This window comes from Lemur catta, chromosome 24, assembly GCF_020740605.2.
Source record: "Lemur catta isolate mLemCat1 chromosome 24, mLemCat1.pri, whole genome shotgun sequence".
In the NCBI taxonomy this organism is placed as follows: domain Eukaryota; kingdom Metazoa; phylum Chordata; class Mammalia; order Primates; family Lemuridae; genus Lemur; species Lemur catta.
The window spans coordinates 6086840-6108243 of NC_059151.1; the positions used below are offsets into that span (position 1 = coordinate 6086840).

Here is a 21404-nt window from a genome sequence, read left to right on the forward strand (position 1 = left end):
CTAGTAGCTGGGACTACAGGCATGTGCCACCATGCCCGGCTAATTTTTTGTATATATATTTTTAGTTGGCCAGATAATTTCTTTCTATTTTTAGTAGAGACGGGGTCTCACTCTTGCTCAGGCTGGTCTCGAACTCCTGACCTCGAGCGATCCACCCGCTTCGGCCTCCCAGAGTGCTAGGATTACAGGCGTGAGCCACCACGCCCGGCCAAGAATAAGTTTTAGAGATTTATTGCACAGCATGGTGACTATAATTAATAATATATATTGCAAAATTGGTAAAAGAGTAGACTAAATGTTCTCATCACAAAAAGTGATATGTATGTGACGTGATGGTTAATTAGCTTGATTTAATTGTTGTATGATGTAAACATATATTAAGACATCATATTGTACCCATGAATATAGACAATCATTATTTGTTAAAAATAAAATCAATTTAAAAGTTAACCCAAATTCAGTGATTGCAATTAAAAATTACCTAATAAAAATCTTAAAATGCAAATCTGTTAGATTTTATATTTTGGGGGCACAATATATTTATGGATGCATGGCTGAAAGAAAATATTTTCCATTTTTGTCACATATTTCTTCAAGGAAATGAAAGTATTTTACTTGATCGATTCTCATAAGGACAATAAAATGGAGGATATGTGATTTTATGTAGTATTTATTAGTGCTTAGTCAGGTAGTTTGGATTGCAGAAACTATTATAACATGAAGCAGAGTCTGATTCAAGTTGAAAAAGGGGGAGTGGACATTACAGTTGAAGGATTAAATGAAATCTAAAAATAAAACAAAACAGAACAGGAACAAAATCAGGTGATTTAAATCATTTATTTTTAAAAATCAGTGAAAAATAGGAGTCACCAAAATAGTCACACTGGCTGTACAACTAGGAATCCCTGAAGTGGAAGCTTGTCTGGACCTTCAGCTTAGTGAAAGCAGTATGTTCCATGCTGGTTATGAGCTGAACCAGTAGTTAGATAACGCCTAGTTTCTTATTTCTACTTTAGTCTTGTTGGCTGAGTGACATTAGGCAAGTTCCCTTACAGCTGTATGTCCATAGAGATATTACCGACTTCTAGAGTTCTAAGCAGTAAAAGAGATAATCTGTGGAAAAGTGTGAATATTTGGTGTATCACAGTTGGTGAACTGTAGCTGCCACCTTCTATACCTCTCCGCTTCCTCCTCCTTTACCATCGGTACCCTGAGTACACTGACATTAATATGGTTCATAAATCTTCCATGCTTCTGATTCTCTTAGTATGTGTTCTCACTTCTCTCCAGATTACCAATTAATTTAGCTTTCATTCCAGTCTGTTCTTTAGTGCATAGCTGTGGTTCCTTCTTAAGTTTAGCTTGCTTATAACCCTACTCTGTATCATTTGTGATTTAGTTTCTTCTGCCAGTAATTATGTCTGAGCTTCCCAAATCAAACTCCAAAGAAACGAATCTGTCCCAATTGGTTTATCTTTGAGTGGAGATTTTAGCTTCAGGCCATACATTGTCTGTGATTCTGTTAAGCTCAGGTCAATAACTTTTTGAGTCACGTGGCGTAAAACATGATTGCATCTGGTGGTCTCCAACAGGGGCAGTTGGGGGGCATTTACCCAGAGGGCAGTGATCATGGCTGTCACGTGGTTACTACATCTAAATAATAAACATGAAAAGATTAAACAACTTACCAAAAAAAAAAAAAAACTTACCAAAATCATAAAACCAGTTATACATAGTAAGGCTGGGTCTTAAATAATGATCTTGTGTTTCCCAACCCAACACTTTTGAATAGATTTTAAATATTTTTGGCAATCTTGAAATTTTGGCATCATTATAAAATTTTTATGCAAATTATTGAATCATTTTGCAACTTAAAAATTCAAAAAATCCTTATTAGAATTTTAGCATATATTGTTCTAGTCGAAACTGAATTCTGTGCTATGTTTTGCAAAACAAACATTTTGTTTTAAAATGTCTTATTTATCAATGGATTCTATTGACTCATTCTTTTTGCTTTAACTCTCCTCAGGCTGCTAAGTTGGCTATCACAGCGCAAGCCTCGGAGTCCCGATGGGGGACTCAGGATCAAGACGATCTACCTTGGTCTCCCGGTTGCCAATATTCAGAAGAAGTATTAGCAGAAGACATGATTCTCTTCCTTCTTCACCTTCTTCCAGTAATACAGTTGGTGTCCACAGTTCCTCTCCTTCCAGTACTAACTCAAGCTCAGGTAGTACAGGTAAACGCAGGAGCATATTCCGTACGCCTTCCATTAGCTTTCACCATAAGAAGGGGAGCGAGCCTAAGCAAGAACCTACCAGCCAGAACCTTAGTATTTCAAATGGTGCTCAGCCTGGTCACAGCAACATGCAGAAACTGAATTTGGAAGAACATATTAAAACCAGGGGAAGACATTCTGTTGGTTTTAGTACTTCACGAAATAAGAAGATAACAAGATCATTGACAGAGGATTTTGAAAGGGAAAAGGAGCACTCAACTAATAAGAACGTCTTTATAAACTGTCTGAGTTCTGGCAAAAGTGAGGGGGATGATTCTGGATTCACAGAAGAACAAACTCGACGTTCTGTTAAGGCGTCAACAAGGAAGCTACTCCCTAAATCTTTTTCATCTCACTATAAATTTTCAAAGCCAGTTGTGCAGAGCCAATCCATTTCATTGGTACAACAGTCCGAATTCTCATTGGAAATCACACAGTACCAAGAGAGAGAACCTGTATTGGTAAGAGCTTCTACACCGTGTTCTGTGGACGTAACAGAACGGGCCGGAAGCTCTTTGCAATCTCCTCTGCTTTCTGCTGATCTTACCACAGCTCAGACACCTTCAGAATTTTTAGCCTTGACTGAAGATTCTGTGTCTGAAACGGATGCATTTCCTAAAAGTGGAAGCATGGCATCCCACTGTGACAACTTTGGCCACAATGATTCTACCTCTCAGATCTCTCCCAATCCTGCTGCTGTTACAAAGACAACAATAGAACTTATGGGAACTGTTCCCTGTGCAATTATGTCTCCTGGGAAATACAGGTTAGAAGGTCGATGTAGCGCTGAATCTAATTCCTCACCAGAAACCTCTGCTGCTAATCAGAAGGAAGTGTTATTGCAAATCAGTGAACTACCTGTTACGAATATGAGCAACTCAGAGACTAACCCACCAGCAGATACTGAAAGAGAAGGAAATATGGGGTTACAAAATGGTGAAACAATGCTGGGGACATGCTCCCCAAGAAAACTTGGGTTTTGTGAGCAACATAAAGCAATAGCTGAACGTGTTAAAGGGATCCATCCTATTTCAGATTCAAAGATAATACCCTACTGTGGTGATCATCATATTTTTAACAAAACATCATGTGGATATGAAGCAAATCCTGCCAAAGGTATGCTGATTTCCTTTGTGTAATAAATGGTATGAATTTTCATTAAAATGTATTCAATGTTTTTATTCCATCTCATGCATGGAGACCACATGTTCCTTATTTTTCACTCTCTACATTCTTTCCTGTTTATAATTTGTTTTAAATATTTCTACTGCTTGATTTTATACTTACCTCAATTACATTATGCTGACAAGGTAATTTAGCCATATTATTTATTTATGTTACCCAGATTCTGACCCTCGGAAGAAAATGGAAGGAAACTAATTCTACTTGCAATGTGACTTTTCCTAAAATAAGGATTATCTTTTTTACAGTTCATGATGGAGGTATTTTGGTATTTCATGTAATGTAATTGATATATTGCAGCCAAAATCACTGTAAAAATTTGTATAATTCGATCCTATGTCCTATGTTAACAAAGCTTTTGTTATTACATAAAATCTATGTTTCAGCATAAATAATTCCTGTCTCTAGATGCAACAGAATTTCAAGCTTTAAAAATACTGTCTTTGGAAGCTGGAGAACTGGGTTCTGACCTTGCCTCTGACATTAACTGGTTGTGTAACTTTGGACCCCTTCTCTTTGGTTTAAAAGAAAGGTGGAGTGTGTGTGAATTACTCTGATCTGGTTCCAGAAAACTATCTTTATTTGACATAAAATTCAGTTTAAGAAAATTGTTGAATATGTACCACCTAGTGGACTATAGTAGACATTACTTTATATTCTTTTTTCTCTACTATCATTACCGCTATGACTGCTGCTACTGCTACTGCTACTAATTTTCCCAACTTTAAAAATAATTATTATGTCCTAGATACTATTCTATGTATTTTGTATACATTTACTAAAAAGTGATTAAAATTACTACTATTATATTGTAAGCTCTTTTACAGGAAAGAAAATTGGAACACAGATAAGTTATTTGTCCACAGTCACGGGGTTAATATGTGATTGATTGGGTTACAAACTCTGTGAGGTAGCCTTGTATGTTTCCCATTTTACACATGTGAAAACTGAGGCTAAAGAAATCATGCAGCTGGTAAGGAGCACTCCCAAATTACAGCTGTCTGAATCCAAAGCTCAGGCTCTTCATAACGTGCTTTACTACATGTCATGATCTAAAATATTAAATAAAATTTATAATAAGTCAAATGATGTATTGCTATGTCAAGAGTCATAGGGTTATATAGTCCCTCCATAAACATATCATTGTTAGCGTTTTAAATCCATCATTTAATTCTCCAGCTGTCTTAGTATTTTTCACATTTGATACAAGGTCACTTTTATATACCTGACTACTTTTTTTCATTTTTTAAACTTGAGAGTCTGTTCGTGCTCTTGGCTTTAGTCATACCTGCTTAACTTCTTTACCTATAATTATGAGAATATAATGATAATGATAATGATGTGGATGAAGTTTACTCCGTTTGTACATTTAATAGGTGCCCAAAAATGTGCTAAGAAATTTACATGCACTCTTTTATATAATCCTTACAAAAATTTTGCATGACAGTTATTAATAACTAAAATTCAAGATTAAGTTAAATAACTTTATGGTCACATCATTAGCAAACGGGGGACTTCAGATTGGAATCCGGGCAATTTTTTTTTAAAAACTGGCACAGAAAAGGATAGAAATGGGCCGGGCGCGGTGGCTCACGCCTGTAATCCTAGCTCTGGGAGGCCGAGGCGGGTGGATCGCTCAAGGTCAGGAGTTCGAGACCAGCCTGAGCAAGAGTGAGACCCCGTCTCTACCAAAAATAGAAAGAAATTATCTGGCCAACTAAAAATATATATACAAAAAAATTAGCCGGGCATGGTGGCTCATGCCTGTAGTCCCAGCTACTCGGGAGGCTGAGGCAGTAGGATCGCTTAAGCCCAGGAGTCTGAGGTTGCTGTGAGCTAGGCTGATGCCACGGCACTCACTCTAGCCTGGGCAACAAAGTGAGACTCTGTCTCAAAAAAAAAAAAAAAGAAAAGGATAGAAATGCAATTATCCCTATATATCCAATTCTTACTTAGCAATGATGACTTGCTTTAGGTATAATTTAATACTGTATATTTTTATCCCTATGGAAACTGGGCAGTGACCAACAGTTATCTTGGTGACTATTAATCTGTTGGCTGAGATCCTAACTGTAAGGCACTAATACATTAATTTCACAGATTTGACGATGCATCACCTGTTCCTGGATAAATATGCTGGTAATACCAACAAGGAAAAGATGACAGGATGCTATCCTTTATTTTGTGAGAATATTCTTGTGCTATTCATAAGGATTTTATAATTTAGAAGTTCAAAATTTTAAAACCAGCTAAGTAAATGTATTTTAAGCAAGAGACAGTTGCTATACACACTAAATTCCACAATACTAAATTTATTTTGTATTTAAACATTTAAGGTAAGACAATGTACATCCAAATGTATTAAGTGTACAATCATAGCACTAAAGCTATTTAAAAAGAACTGCTATATGTTGGAGTAATAGGTTCTGGATAGTCTTTTAACTTGTAGAGGAGCCTAAATAGGACAATTCAGTCATTCTCTCACTCATTCATTCATTCAACAAGAATTTATTGCTTTAGCGCTGTTTTTGACACTAGGGATATAGCATTGAACAAAACAGTCCTAAATCCCCATATTCATGAAGCGTATTTTCTACAGGGGATACTCAGATAAATTAACATGCAATTAAATAAAATAAGTATCAGATGGTGATAACTGCTGAGGATAAATTTAAAGCAGAATAAAGGCTTCAGAGGTGAGAGGTGGGATTGCAGTTTGTAGTTTTAAATATGGTGAGGAGGGTGGTACCCAAGGTAACGTATTAGCAAAGATTTGAATGGCATTTAGGGAGTAAGCCATACGGACGTTTGAGAGAAGTATATGAGTGCAAAGGTCGTGGGTCACAGGCTGTGGGACTAGAGCATGCCTGCAGTGTTCCAGGAACAGCACGGGGTCCCGTGTGGCATGAGTAGAGTGAAGGAAGGGGAGGGCAGAAGATGAGGTTGGAACAGTGAACAGGTAAACAGGGTGGCCCTCTCTCTCTGGAGTGAGGACAGAGAGATTGGTCATATCATGAGAAACTTATTAGACCACTTGAAAGACATCAGCTTTATGACTAGAGGAGTGATTGATGGTGATGGATCTCACTTGTGTTTTAAGTATATCGTTCTGACCACCATGTGGAGAGTAGATTGTGTGCTGTGGTGGTGAAAAGGCAGGTGGAGTATACGGAGGTAGAATTGTAGCAAGAATTGCCCTAACCTGGGCAAGCGTGGTGGCTGGGAATTGGTCCAGGATCTCAGTGGGGAAGGTGGTGAGAAGTGATCAGATGCTGTACACAATTTGAAGGAAATGAGCACAGAATTTGTTTATATGATTACTGCGAACTTTGAGGAAGCCCCGAGGCTGACTCCAATAATTTTGGGCTGCAAAACCGTTAGGTGATTAAGCAAACCAAACTGCCACTATACATTTAAAAGTTTTCTTGTGATAGAGAAGTTTTGAATGACACTAGAAGTTTTCCATTCTCTTTCAGTGGAACGTTTCTAAAAACCACATGTACATATTTACATTAATTTTCTATTTATTTCTCTCTTAATAGTTCTTGCCAGTAGCCTCAGTCCGTATCGTGAAGGAAGATTTATAGAGCAGCGACTGCGATCCTCATCAGAAGGAACTGCAGGGAGCAGCAGAATGATTTTGAAACCAAAAGATGGAAATGTAGAAGAAGTTAGTAGTTTAAGAAAGCAAAGAGCGGGCTCCTCATCTTCAAAAATGAACAGTATGGTAAGTATATATGTCTGTCTTTAATAAAGTGCAATCCATGTGTGTCTGGCATAATCATGACTTTTGTGAAATGAACAGAGACTGAAGGACAGACTCCTCATATTTTAAGGGAAAATTGGTCTTGATAGTTGATGTCACAAGTCAGAGAGACTGATTTTTCACGTGAGATTCTCATGGGTCAGGACAAATAGGAGTGCGCCATGACAGCTACCCTTAGTTCCTGTGTATCCTAAGGTCTTCTAGAACAAGACACTGAAATACACAAGCTAAGATAAGCACTGATCAGGAGGATCCCCTCTGACACCGTCATTTCACACCATCTCTCCATCCTACAGGCCTCCAGAAAATGTCCTTATATAAACCACAGTTATGCCTGAGGCCGTCCTACCCTTAGGCTTTTTAGTGGTCCCTACTCTGGCTGTGCCTCCGTAGTGTCCCTCCACACAGGGTGAGGAGTGGGTATGGAGCCCGTGGAGGCCAATGTGAGATGCCCATCCGAAGCTTGGGCACATTGGAGGTAACCGAGTTACCAGATTGCTGGTCCAAACTGCAGAGCCTGCTTTTAGGTTGAGGTTAGGGGTGGGGTGTGTGTAGGGAGGTATGGTCTGGGCTTGCACTTGTGGGCTGGGGTCTCATAGAGGCATGTGTCTGAAGCCCCCTCATAGTATGAGATGGAGCAAGGGCTGTGGAGAGATGAGGGAGGACTGCAGCCCAGGGTCCACGAGGCCTCAGTTCTCACAGTTATTAGAGTGGGTTTGCCTTTTGGAGACCCTCTTGCTTACTTTCTCACAAATGTGTCCTTTTTTTTAGCAGTATATTTAACTACTGTTATTGACAAATGTTTGTTTAAAATAATTGATGTGTCTACCTACCTACTCATGGAAATATGTGTAACATGCTCAAAAATAAATCACTTGTGCTACCTCTGTGTATTTTAGATAATTAGGTTTCAGATGAAAATAGTTAGGTCATTGTGATCTGATAATTATATCATGAAGATGCCTTAACTTAGTAAGGTAACATTGTGTGATAGCAAAACCATTGTGCTTACAGTCAGAAGTTCTAGCCATTTTTCTGGCTTGGTCATTTCTTAATCTTGGGCAAATCGGTAACTAGAAAACAACAAATGACAATGGGCTTCCTCTTTACGTTATACTAAAAAATGATGGTGTGTGTGTGTTTACTTTGCACTTATAGAAAGATATATTTCATCTCACTTTTTCTTTTGTATGTTAAAAATATTATATCATTATTATTGCAGTTGATATTTTTAGTCCAAGTATGATAATATGTTAAAAAAGACTTCCAATTGATGCAACATTAAAAGGACTAATGACATATTATGAAACAATTCTCATTACAAAATTTTCGTTATTTCTTCAAAGAGAGGTGCTTGTATTAATAGTTGCACACTATTTGTTCAACTTGCCCAAAGTTGGGCTTTTTACATATTGTTTTATATCTCCTGTGTTTTTCCTACTATTTATTTACATTAAATGTAAAATGTGCATTACATTTACATTATTACAAAATTATTATTACAGAATTTATTTACATTGTTTAAATTTCATTTAAACAATTCTACTAGTAACACCACAAAATGACTCTTCTTGTCAGATCAGCTTTCAAGATTTAAAACTTCAAATGTCAAAACAAAAAAGTGATTTTGTTCCTTTATTGTAGGCCTATGTATAAATTTTTGGAAGCATCCTTGTAGTGTTATAGTTCTTCCACTAGATGGAAGCATGACACCGTTGATGTCATGGTGGAACCGCTATCAAGGTTGGAGGAGAAACTTGAAAAAAATACTGCCCATAGTCTCTGGATTTACAGATGAAACTTTTTGAAATAATGCTGAAACTTTTGAATTTCCAAAAGAGACCTACCAAATTTATTTCACGATTTTACTGTTTTCCTTGGGGTTTTGCAAGTTATGTCTCATTTCTTCAGTTACTTTATAGTTTCATAGTCAATATAAAATGTATGAAACATATTCTTTAAATTTTAGCCATATAAGGAAGAAATGCAAGGATTCTTTAGGTGATTCTAGATATATGTGAAACAAGTAACATATATTTAGGAAACTGTAGCTGTATGTGTGAAAAGTGACACATTTTCTATATTACACTTCCAAAATAATTTAAGCAACTGTATGTATTTAAGGATCCATCCATGGTTCAGTTATTCTTTTCTTTTAGAGTAATAATTAATTGTAACATGTATTTTTGATGTTTATTTGAACTAAGGAACTACTTTTTTACTTTTTAATTTTTAAATATTATGAGTACATATAGTTGTATATATGTATGAGGTATATGAGATGTTTTGAAACAGACATACAATGTGTATATTCAAGTGAAGAGAATTGGGGTATCCATCACTTCAAGCATTTATCATTTCATTGTGTTGGAAACATTACAATTTCACTCCTTTAGTTATTTTAAAATACATAATAATGTTGTTGACTATAGTCACCCTGTTGTGCTATCAAATATTGGATCTTGTTCATTTTATCTAACTATATTTTTGTACCCATAAACCATCCACACTTTATCTCATTGCTCCCTGTTACCCTTCTCAGCTTCTGGTAACCGTTGTTCTACTCTCTGTCTCCATGAGATCACTTGTAGTAATTTTTTAGCTTCCACGTGTGAGTGAGAACATGCAAAATTTCTCTTTCTTCACTTAATATAATGTTCTTCAGTTTTATCCATGTTGTTGCAAATGACAGGATTTTATTCTTTTTTATGGCTGCATAATAATCCATTGTGTATAGATACCATATTTTCTTTATCCATTTCTCCATTGATGCACAAGTAGGTTAACTCCAAATCTAGGCTATTGTGAATAATTTTGTAATAAACATGGGAGTGTAGCTATCTCTTCAATATACTGATTTCCTTTCTTTTGGATATATAACTGGCAGTGAGATTGTTGAGTTGTATGGTAGTTCTATTTTTAGTTTTTTGAGGAACCTCTAAATCTTCACTGTAATGATCATACCAATTTACATTCCCAGTAATAGTGCACAAGAGTTCCCCTTTCTCCATATCCTTGCCATCATTTGTGATTGCCTATCTTTTAGACAAAATCCGTTTTAACTGAGTTGAGAAGATACGATATCTCATTGTAGTTTTGATTTGCGTGTCTCTGATAATTAGCGACGTTGAGTGTTTTTACATATACCTGTTGGCCACTTTTATGTCTTCTTTTGAGAAGTGTCTCTTCAGATCTTTCACCCATGTTTTATCCGGAATTATTATTTTTTGATTATTATAATCAAAAAATTATTTTATTTTTTTCTATTGATTAGTTGGAACTTCTTATATATTCTAGTTATTAATCTCTTGTCAGGTGGCTAGTTTGCAAATATTTTCTACCATTATGTGAGTTGTCTCTTCACTTTGTTGGTTGTTTCCTTTGCTGAGCAGAAGCTTTTTAGCTTGATGTGATCCCATCTATTTTTGCTTTGGTTGCCTGTGACTTCGAGGTATTGCTCAAGAAATCTTTGCCCACACCAATGTCCTGGAGTGTTTCCTCAATGTTTTCTTCTGGTAGCTTCATGATTGAATGCATTTTGATTTGATTTTTGTATATGGTGAGAGATAGGGGTCTAGTTTCATTGTTTTGCATATGGATATCCCCACCCTCTGCCCTTGCTCCCACTTCCCTGTCTCCATAATCCCTTATACCCCTCTGTGTGACCACGTACTCATCGTACAGCTCCCACTTAAAAGTGAGTACATACGATATTTCCATTCCTGAGTTGCTTCCCTTAAAATAATGGGTTCCAGTTCTATCAAGTTGCTATAAAAGACATTATTTCATTCTTCTTTATGGCTTAGTAGTACTCCGTGATATGTATGTATGTATACACACACACACACACATTTTCTTTACCCACTTATCAGCTGATGGGCACTTAGGTTGATTCTAAATATTTGCATTTGTGAATTGCATGTCTTTTGATATAATGACTTCTTTTCCTTTGGGTAGATACATAGTAGTGGGATTGTTAAATGGAATGGTAGGTCTAATTTTCATTCCTTAAGGAATCTCGATACTGTTTTCCTTAGGGGTTGTATTAATTTACCTTTCCACCACAGTGAATAAGCATTCCGTTTTCACCACATCTGTGCCAACATGTCTTGTTTTTTGACTTTTTCATCATGGCCATTCCAACAGGTGTAAGGGAGTATCTCATTTTGGTTTTAATCTGCATTTCCCTGATGATTAGTAATGTTGAGTATTTTTTCTTATGGTTGTTGGCCATTTGTGTATCTTTTTTTGAAAATGTCTATTCCTATCTATTGCCGATTTTTAAGGAGGTTATTTATTTATTTTTTTCTTGCTGATTTGTTTGAACTCCTTGTAGATTCTGGAAGGTGTAGACCCAGATGTATTTGGTGATCACTAATGGCTACCATGGCCAATTTCAGCCATGGTCATTGTAGTTGGAAAAGATAAAAATATCTTTCAAATTGAAGGATTTATATATAATCACAAGTTTTGTTACTTGGAATGTGCTCTCTTCCTTACTTAAAGGCCTTGAGATGTATACCTTAAATGAACTAAGTTTATTTTTTTGCTTGACTCAAGGAATCTCTACTATATTTACAAGAATTTATTTTTATTCCATTAAGCAGTTGGTTTTAAAAGTTTTGTTATCTTTAGATTACTTAGCAAATGCATGCGCAAAATTGCCCTGAACTATTTGTGCTAAGTGATTCTGACAGTTTATATCATTTATGGCCAGTTTTACTGTGACACAGCTTTATATCTCTTATTTGCAGCTTGGCATCCTGCAGCCTTTGTGTACAAACTTTGAGTGGCACAGTAAAAACATAAGCTGTAGGACTTCTTTGGTAGAAGAACAGACCCAATTCATATCTGATTGATAAAAAGTAGCATCTCATGTTACATTTTAACTTTTGGTATGTTTAACTCCAGAATTTGGATAGTCTGGAGTATAAACTAATTAAGTTGTATAAATTAATTAAGCCTTATTTGAGATAACCAAGTACTCTGCTGTGCAATTCAGTTTTCTTTTGGGGACGACTGTTTTCTCATTTATTTGGCTTATCCTTTATTCATTATAATTCTTCATCCATCTATCCATTCATTAATTCATGCACACTTTGTGTCAATAAATATTTATTCAGAACCGATTCTGAAGAAGCAAAGATGAAAGAGATAGCCCTGGAGGATTTTTGAGTCCCAGAAGGACGGACATTAAAGTTGAACATAATTTTGTTAATACAACAGATTTAACCACTTTGATAGTCCTTAAATTTAGAATGGGTGGTGCATACTTGGTTGTGATTTTGATCATTGATATCCAAAGTTAAGAGGATTTAAAATGGGAACATGGACTCCTATTTCCCCAATTTATCTATACCTTATATCACATATTCAGTTGACACTATTAAATATATACATAACTTTCTTGTGTCTTTTGCTTCTTTCTCCCACTGAAGTCCAACTGCTAGTGCTGAGCAGGTGTGCTAAGAGGCAGTTGGGACAGTAACGAAGAAGATACAAAATGAATCTCAGGATTAATGTTCAAAAAATCAGTAGCAGAACACCCCATCTTTACAAGCCAGCAGGCCAAAGAGTTCTCTAGCCTTATTTGGTATATGCACCTTCATACTTCCATTTTATGGCATGAAAGTTGTTCAGGTTTGAAATTAAGAGAAAAAGATGATGATTAGAAAATACGATTCACACACTTTTTCATCTTGATTCTGAAATCCTTAATGAGACTTTCCAATGTGTTAATGGCCTTTTTGAGGTTACATAATGATTGCAACTTTTGGTGTAACTCATTCTTGCTAGAATTAAAGCAAATACCATTGCTGGGTACAGGGACATTTAGTGAGAAAAGTAAGCTAGTAATGTTTTTAAGGAAATGGAGTCACACCAATCATTCTCCTCAATTCTTATATATTTTAAGAAGGAAAATCACAGAAATTACATTTGTTGATAATTGGCATAATTTTAGGTTGATAGCTCTAATCCATAATGCCTTCATTGGCTTTTCTAGTTATAGTATAGGTAGTACTATACTATAGATTTCCTCTGAATGCTTTTCTATATTGTATTACATATATAGCACCCACCTCATAGTAATTTGACTGTGTTTCATTTTACCTGCTAGACTTAAGTCTTTTAAATGGAAGAAATTGTGTATATACTGGCATTTCTTGCCGTAATTCATATAGTGCCTAGTGTAGAAATAGGCATCTGATAATTATCAATGAAATAAAGATAAAATTGCTGGTTAGGAAGTAATATATGTTTACATAGCAGTGAATACAATCATTGTGTGTGGTGTGTCTATGTACATTTTTGACATTTTAATTTATTATACAAATGTACAGATTTTTTTTATAATGCATTATTTGATAAAGCTCTGGTTTGTTGATGGTAACTCCTTGATCAGGAAGGCCATACCAATTATGCCATTGTTCCAGTGGAAGCATAATTCATTTTAGGATATCAACCTTTTGGAATGATTTTCAAAGATCATACCAGCACAGTAGTTATGGACTGGGCATACGATAAGTAAAAGAAATGGTCAATTATTTGTGATATTTATTGGAGAACTCATTAAAAAAATATAAATTCTTGGGCAAATATGTGTGAGGTGAGATTTTTAAACTCCCCTGCATATTTTGTCTAGTGCAATTTACTTCATTTCTTGTAAGCTTGTAGATTCAGAGTTGCCTTTAAAATCAGGGTTGGATAAAATATTCCATTCATTTATTTCTAACTTTTGGAATATGTCATTTTCATTTAGAAGCTGTCATAATTTGTATGTTTATTTTGCAAAATTTTAAATAAAACTATACATATACTTAACTCACTGCATCTTAAATGACTTTAAGATGAGTATGTAGAATTGCAGTATCATCCTTATGACTGTTTCTTTTCATACAGTTCACATGAGAATGTGCTTAGCACCTATTTTTTTCTTTCTGTGGTTACATTATTAAACTGAATATAAATAATCATGTGGTAACAATAGCAATATTTAATAATATTTGTTAAAAACTTCATTAAAAACTTTACTTATTGTTATTTATCAAGAAAATGATTTAAAATGACAGCAGTAAAGGAGAATTAAAGATTTTTTCCTAACCATACTAATCTAGGATACCCTTTAGATGGATATATCCCTTTAAAATTAAGAAATTAGAGGCCGGGCATGGTGGCTCACGCCTGTAAATCCTAGCCCTCTGGGAGGCCGAGGTGGGTGGATCGCTCAAGGTCAGGAGTTCGAGACCAGCCTGAGTGAGACCCCGTCTCTACTAAAAATAGAAATAAAAATTATCTGGCCAACTAAAAATATATACAGAAAAAATTAGCCGGGCATGGTGGCGCATGCCTGTAGTCCCAGCTACTCGGGAGGCTGAGGCAGGAGGATCGCTTAAGCCCAGGAGTTTGAGGTTGCTGTGAGCTAGGCTGACGCCACGGCACTCACTCTAGCCTGGGCAACAAAGTGAGACTCTGTCTCAAAAAAAAAAAAAAAAAAAATTAAGAAATAAGAAAATGAGGTTGTTTACCATTTATGCTTGGGGTTCTGTTATCTTCAATTTGATCCAGTTTATCTCTGACTTTTCTGTGAGATGACAATTGCTTTATGCCTTTTTTCTAGGTAACCTCGTGGGCTGGTACAGCTTTCATAGCATAAGAGAGAATATTTATTGATTTGGGATCCCTGACAGTTCTCTGACTGTCCAAATAAGTATAGAATCTATAATCTAGAATTGTTTTACCTTGAGTGAAAAAGCTACCTTTTTAAAATCAGGGGATAATCATTGGAATCTGAAGTTTATATATTTTTCTAGCTAGATAGTGGAAAAAATTTATTTTTATAGTGTTATTCTGTTATGTTGAAATTTAAATACAACTCATTAAATTAATGTTAATAAATTAAATAAAACAAATGCTGACTTCCAAGAAATACATTACTACTGAAGAATTATATTGAATAGTGGGCATTATAATTTATAGAAAAATATAAATATATAAATATATTCTTATGATTTTTAAATTTAAAATCAAGACATTTATAGTAACTCACAAGCCATCATATTTGCAATGTCAGTATAAAAAGGTATGATTTACAAATGTATCATGCATATGCAATTTCACAGTCTTCCTATGTGCTGACACTTTTGTTTCAACGACTCATTCCTAACTTTCAGTAGCTGTCATTTTATCATTTTTATAATCTAATTCAGTGATCATTTTACCGTAATGTGAAAAGTTTTCTCTGAAATGCCTCTTTTGTTTATATCTTCTATTATTCTTAGCTTGATACATCCAACTTGAAATAACCTATGTACCTATTCTTTTAGTTTCCTCTGTTAAGTTCTTTACTGTATATATGTGTAATTACCTACAAAATTATGATTTTCATACTCAGCTAGTTGTCTTCAACATCACTCAATGATTAGTTTGTGTGTCAGGGAGAAACACAGAGGATTTTATTGTCAGGAGAGATTGGCATAAGTCAGAACTTTTACTAGGTACAGAGAAACACAGGTGGAGCAAGAAATGATCTAAAATATCTTCCCAGCTCCCCAGGCCCTTTCTGTCTGCATCTGATGGACCCCGGCCCAGATTGTTGGAAGAGGCTTGGCTTGTTGGATGTATACATTCCCTCATTTACACAGAAGGAGCCATCTCAATATGAAACATCTCCATTTTGTACTCAGTTATATATAACACAGATGGACATTTTCCAGGGAGCCATATCCCATACATTTCTAGATTCCAGTTTTATTTTTCATAAACAATCCTACATAATTAGACATATTCTGCTAAAAGCAGCCCATAAATAAACTCTCCCTCTAGTAAAAACCAAATAGTTTGCCAGTTTGTTTGCTAGCAAGTCTGTATGTTTACAAGGAGATTATACCAGCGACAGGTCATCTGCTTTCTTTCTTTCCGGGAGACATGCAGTATTTCCCCCTTATCACTGGGAAAATGGGTCACATACCAGCTGTTTAACTTTGAACAGCGAGTGTGAACTTTAAACACTCCCCGAAAACTATTCTGTTCTTGCGGACCCTTCCCCCACATTCCTATTTTTACCCATCCATCCTTCATTTCCTCTGATCTTAGAGAAGTATTTGTTCCTTCATTCTAAAAAGAGAGATGTTTCTACAAGTCATTCTGATTTCAGCTCCTCACCTACTTTAGAACAGTACTTTTATCAGTGTATGTCTTTTATCTTTCTTTAGTTTCTTCTCCATCTCTTCATTGCTCTCAGTGTGCAATACTGCCAAGTTTTCAATCTTTAAGGAAAACAAACAAAAAATAACTTTTTCTGTATCCTTCCTGCTCCTGAAGTTCTCCATCTTTTTCCCACAAGGCAAACAGTCCTGACTCTTGCCATATTCCTGCTGTAATATACAGTTTCTCAACGTCTGCATTATTGACATTTTTGTCCTGCATAATTCCTTACTAGGAGGACTGTCTTGTACGTTGTAGGATGTTTACTAGCATCCGTGACCGCCACCCACTAAATGCCAGTGGGACCCCCATGTTGTGATACCTAAAAATATCTCTAGACAGTGGCAAATATTCCCTGGCAGACAAAAATTGCCCCCAGTTGAAATCTAAAGTCGTCAGTGACTTTGCCAATTTTCATTGTTTTCAGTCTTCATTTATTCTTGACTTCTCTTTAACATCTAACTCTGTTGAGGAATTTATTTGTATACTTTTCTTTTCTTTTTGCAATGGTAATTCTCCTCTGGTTATTTTTCTCCGGGTCTCCTGCCAGACTCCTTGGCAGGCTGCTGCTTTGCACACATATTTTAAACACAGCTATTCTTTAACATTGGGTCCTAGACCCTCTTGCATTTTCATTTACAAGTCCTGCCTGAAAACAAGATGCAGGGGAAGTTATAGTGTATTCCAAACAAAAAGGCTGGGAATTTTTGTTACAGCAGAAATCTGACAAAATCAAATAGGTATGGAAAATTACCATAGATTAGATTTATGGAAATAGAATGAGGTCTTATGAAAAATTTATTTGCATGAGGAGAATAGCTAAAACTCTGAGGGTGATTATCTTTGGAGTGGATGTAGAGAAATATTCAGTGATTTTGTCCTACGTAATTTTTATTACTTAACGGCTTCTCTCTCTCTGTTTTTTCCCTGTCTGTATTACTATTCTCATTTTTGTTTTTATGTACATATATTTCAGCCTCCTTTTAAAATACTCCTTTTAAAATACAGCATGCCCCTCTCTGTGTCTGAAGTCACATTAATGGAGAAGCAGCAATCATATCATTTAAAATAGGAATCAGTGTAATAAATTGCAATACTAATTTCTACTCTCATTGCTGTCACTCAGCATTGTTATTATTGTTTTTTCAACTTGACAGCAGCTTAAGTTGAGCAAAGGACAGACAGTGGCAACAGTTGCGGGCATTTTGCAAGCAGCATGTGTTTGACGTTGCAGGGAACTTGGCAACTACCAGAGGAGCACACGCTGCCCACTTGTGCCCTCCACTGTGGCCTCGGCACCTGCTGTTTCTGCTTTGCCTCCTCCAGAGCCTCCCAGGGCTTGTGCCTCAGGCTGGCCCTGGTCCCAGAGGAACTTGTGGTGTGCAGTGATTGTGTGTCGGGGAGGGGGAGGACGTTTTATGCGTGACTCTCAGAAGTGAAAAAAATCTATAAAATACTTTGAGTTCCTAAAAATTAAAAAAAAATGTAATAAAGTAATACAAATTTAGTAAATTAGTTATATTAATTCTTTATAAGGGTAATGTGCTATTTACTTGATTTGTCATTTGGTTATATTTTAGAAACTCATAATCATTTTTCAAAATCAATATATATTGCTTAGGGAAAAAGTAATTGGGTAGAACACTTAAGATATGAATGCTCTACTGTATTTATATTACACTTAGAAAGCTTACTCAACCTAGTTATTCCCTGATTATTGGGAGAAAAGCATCTGCCCTTAAGACAGGTACCTTGGCTGTTTAAAGAGAAATTTAATTTGCATTTTTGGTTTCTTACATTAAAAAGCAAGTTTAACTATTGTAGACATTTATATGGACACTTACATAACTCATTATGTAATACTTTACTAATAAACAATAAATTACTAATGTAAAAGTGTCTTTTGTTAAATTTTAAGATAATGCTCTGCAAAATAGTAATTGGTAATAACTTAAAAGACAAAAAACATAATGTTGAAGAAAATCAATCATAGATGATTTGTTTTCCTTTAAAAATAAATTTTGAACTTAGTGTATTTAGTAGTACTAGTTAGTCCTATGGTAATTTAAGATCTCTAAACTTTTGTGAGAGAAACTTTTATAACACACTCAAGTTTTTACACTTGTCTTTCTTACTTTTCTTCATTCTATTCGAAGAATGCCTCTGCCATTAGGATATTCAGCTTCAATATTTAAGCTACGTGGGATTTGAGCTAGAGGGTAACCAGCTGTCAGATAATTCATATCATGTATTAGGCACTGGTTGGGATGAGACAGTATATCTCAGCAGGCTGTTGCTTTCAGTAGATTTATGTTCCAAAGTGTGGATACATTAATACAAATAATGATTTTCAATGAAAAGGAGATCAGCCACCTAGCTATGGTTCATGAATCACAGTGATTTTCTCTCTTTCTCTCTCTTTTATTTCTTAATAATAATAATAAAAGTGTATAGAAAGTATCACTGAGCCAAGTGGGTGTCAGAGTACGCTGATACTAAAGCTTTCACTTGACCCAGCAGTCCACTGGAAGTAGCTGTAGCTGAGAAAAAAAGAACTGAGGCATAGATGCTGGGCTTACATTTAGAAAAAGAGAAAGGAACTATTAATGCGTGCTCTTCTCTAATAGTATTTATCTCTCTAGGAAGTCCTGCATGACAAAAGGGAGTTGGGATGCCATTAAGTTTTATGAAGTGATACTATGATTTCTTCAAGGGAACTTACTGTTACACAGTTGGAAGCCTGTAAGGTCTGTTGACTAAAGAAGTTCAAAGGTAGCCACTGTTGTTCAGTATATAGTTTTGCCTTGTATTTTTTGATTCAATGCAGTGGGGTTGAACACAAAAGATACTAGACTCTTCAGCTTTTCATGATTCTCTCCTTGTCATAAGTAGACTGTTAGGTAACTTTCAGGGAATCGGAACAATTGATCCATACAAATGATTTCTACAGAAGTTGTTTTTTGCTTTTGTAAAACAACAACTTAGAATAAAGTGATTTCACAATTTCAGCACTATAGCTGTGTTAAAACTTCTTATAGTCTTAAAATGAGAATATTTTTAACATAAAATAACAGATTATTCTGGTTCAATAAGCAAGGCTGTTTTACTAGAGCAATAGATAAAAGCTTCACTAAAATATGCTTCTTTTTTTTCTTTTAAACCAAAACAGGATTGCATAATAAAATAACAGTAGAATTGCTCAGGATAAAGCAGTGGCCCAGACTAAAGAAAAATGAAAAATATAATTTTATTACATGGACTAATGATGAAGTAAAGTGAATTCTCAGTTCAACTTAGTGCTAGCTATGTGCCCAGCCCATGCGTCAGGCTCTGTTTGAGAGGATGGGGATGATACGGTCAGCAGGAAAAGACGGTGTCTTTACTCATGGCAGCTGAGTTAGATGGTATTAAGAGAAAAATAAAAGAAAGTCTCGATTTTTAAAAACTTAGATTTTCTGCTAGAGTCATGGCATACTTACATTCATAAAAGAGAGGTTCCTTACCCACAAGAACACCTAACTAGAATAGGTAAGAAATTACTGGTTCTGGATTCTGACTATTACAGATCTAAGTAATAAATCAAATAGTGAACAGCCCACTACCAGTTTTGAAAAATAGAAGTGAGAAGATATAATTAGCTTTTTATTACTGGTGAGGTAGAGCAAAGGTTTAAGTAAAATGAGTTCAATTCATTTCTTCAGTGAACCTTGTGGACTATCTACCTTCAGCTAGAAATTGGGCTAGGCATTATGTGTTTAAAGAAATGTGAAAATGTAAAATAGCTTTTTTTTTAAGGTTATAAGGTTATATCGTATCTTTGTTTACCTAATCTCTCTCCATAAATTGCCGAATCCATAAAACCAAACTTACAGAAATTAGCACTCAGATAAGTAAAATGGGCTGTCTTTCTCTCTGTTTTTATTTCCTCCCTTCTGTCTCTTTTTTTCACCTCTTCTTAGCATCAACTCGCTTCTCAAAAATAAATATATTTGAAGTTTTTTTGCTTTTTTGAAGTGGGCACTTAATACTGTAAACTTTCCTCTTAGTACTGCTTTTTCTGTATCCCATAGGTTTTGATAGGTTGTGTTTTTATTTGCATTCATTTCAAGAAATCTTTTAATTTCCTTTTTAATCTCTTTATTGACCTACTTACTGGTCATTCAGGATCATATTGTTGAATTTCCATGAGTTTGTATAGTTTCCAATGTTCCTCTTATTACTGATTTCTAGTTTTTAGTCCACTGTATTCAGAAAAAATACTTTATATGATTTCAATTTTTTTTGGAATTTTTAAGATTTGTTTTGTGGCCTAACATATGGTCTCTCCTTGAGAATGATCCATGAGCTGAGGAGAAAAACGTGTATTCTGCAGCTGTTGGATGAAATGTTCTGTAAATATCTATTAGGTCCGTTTGGTCTGTAGTGCAGATTAAGTCCTGATTTGATTGTTACACATTGTATGCCTATATCAGAACATCATAGTACCCTGTAAATGTATACAACAACTTTGTACCAATAATAATTAATAATAAAATTTTTTTTAAAATAAAAAAGCATTGACTCAAAATAGCAAAACAGTTGTATATTAATATTATTAGATTCAAGAGAGCAGGTGTTGCTTCTTCTGTTCCTTCACATGAATCTTTTACTTAAAAATAAAAGTTAACCATATTTACTTTTGTGCTTTATAGAACCAGCATCACTTTAGTTACAACATATCACTTAAAATTTACTAAATACCGTTTATTTTTATTTTATAATAATTTCCTGTTTAATGAAAGTGAGAAGAATTGTACAAAAAACTCATATGTCCTTTACATAGATTCACAAATTGCTAATCTTTACCACATTTTCTTTCTCTCTCTCTTCTCTCTTGGATGTGTTCCAAGACCTACAGTGAATGTCTGAAACCTTACATGATACCAAACTCTATACATATTATGTTTTTCCGAGACATACACACTGATGATAAAG

General features: G+C 35.2%; 1 protein-coding gene across 1 annotated transcript in view; it reads left to right on the forward strand.

Moving 5' to 3' along the window:
* CCSER1 (coiled-coil serine rich protein 1) overlaps positions 1–21404 on the forward strand; it is a 466722-nt gene that overhangs the window by 99773 nt on the left and 345545 nt on the right. The window contains exons 2-3 of the mRNA XM_045536844.1: positions 2030–3394; positions 7003–7187. Coding sequence (XP_045392800.1) covers positions 2071–3394; positions 7003–7187 — 1509 coding nt within the window. The 5' untranslated portion in view covers positions 2030–2070. The remainder of the gene's footprint in view (positions 1–2029; positions 3395–7002; positions 7188–21404) is intronic.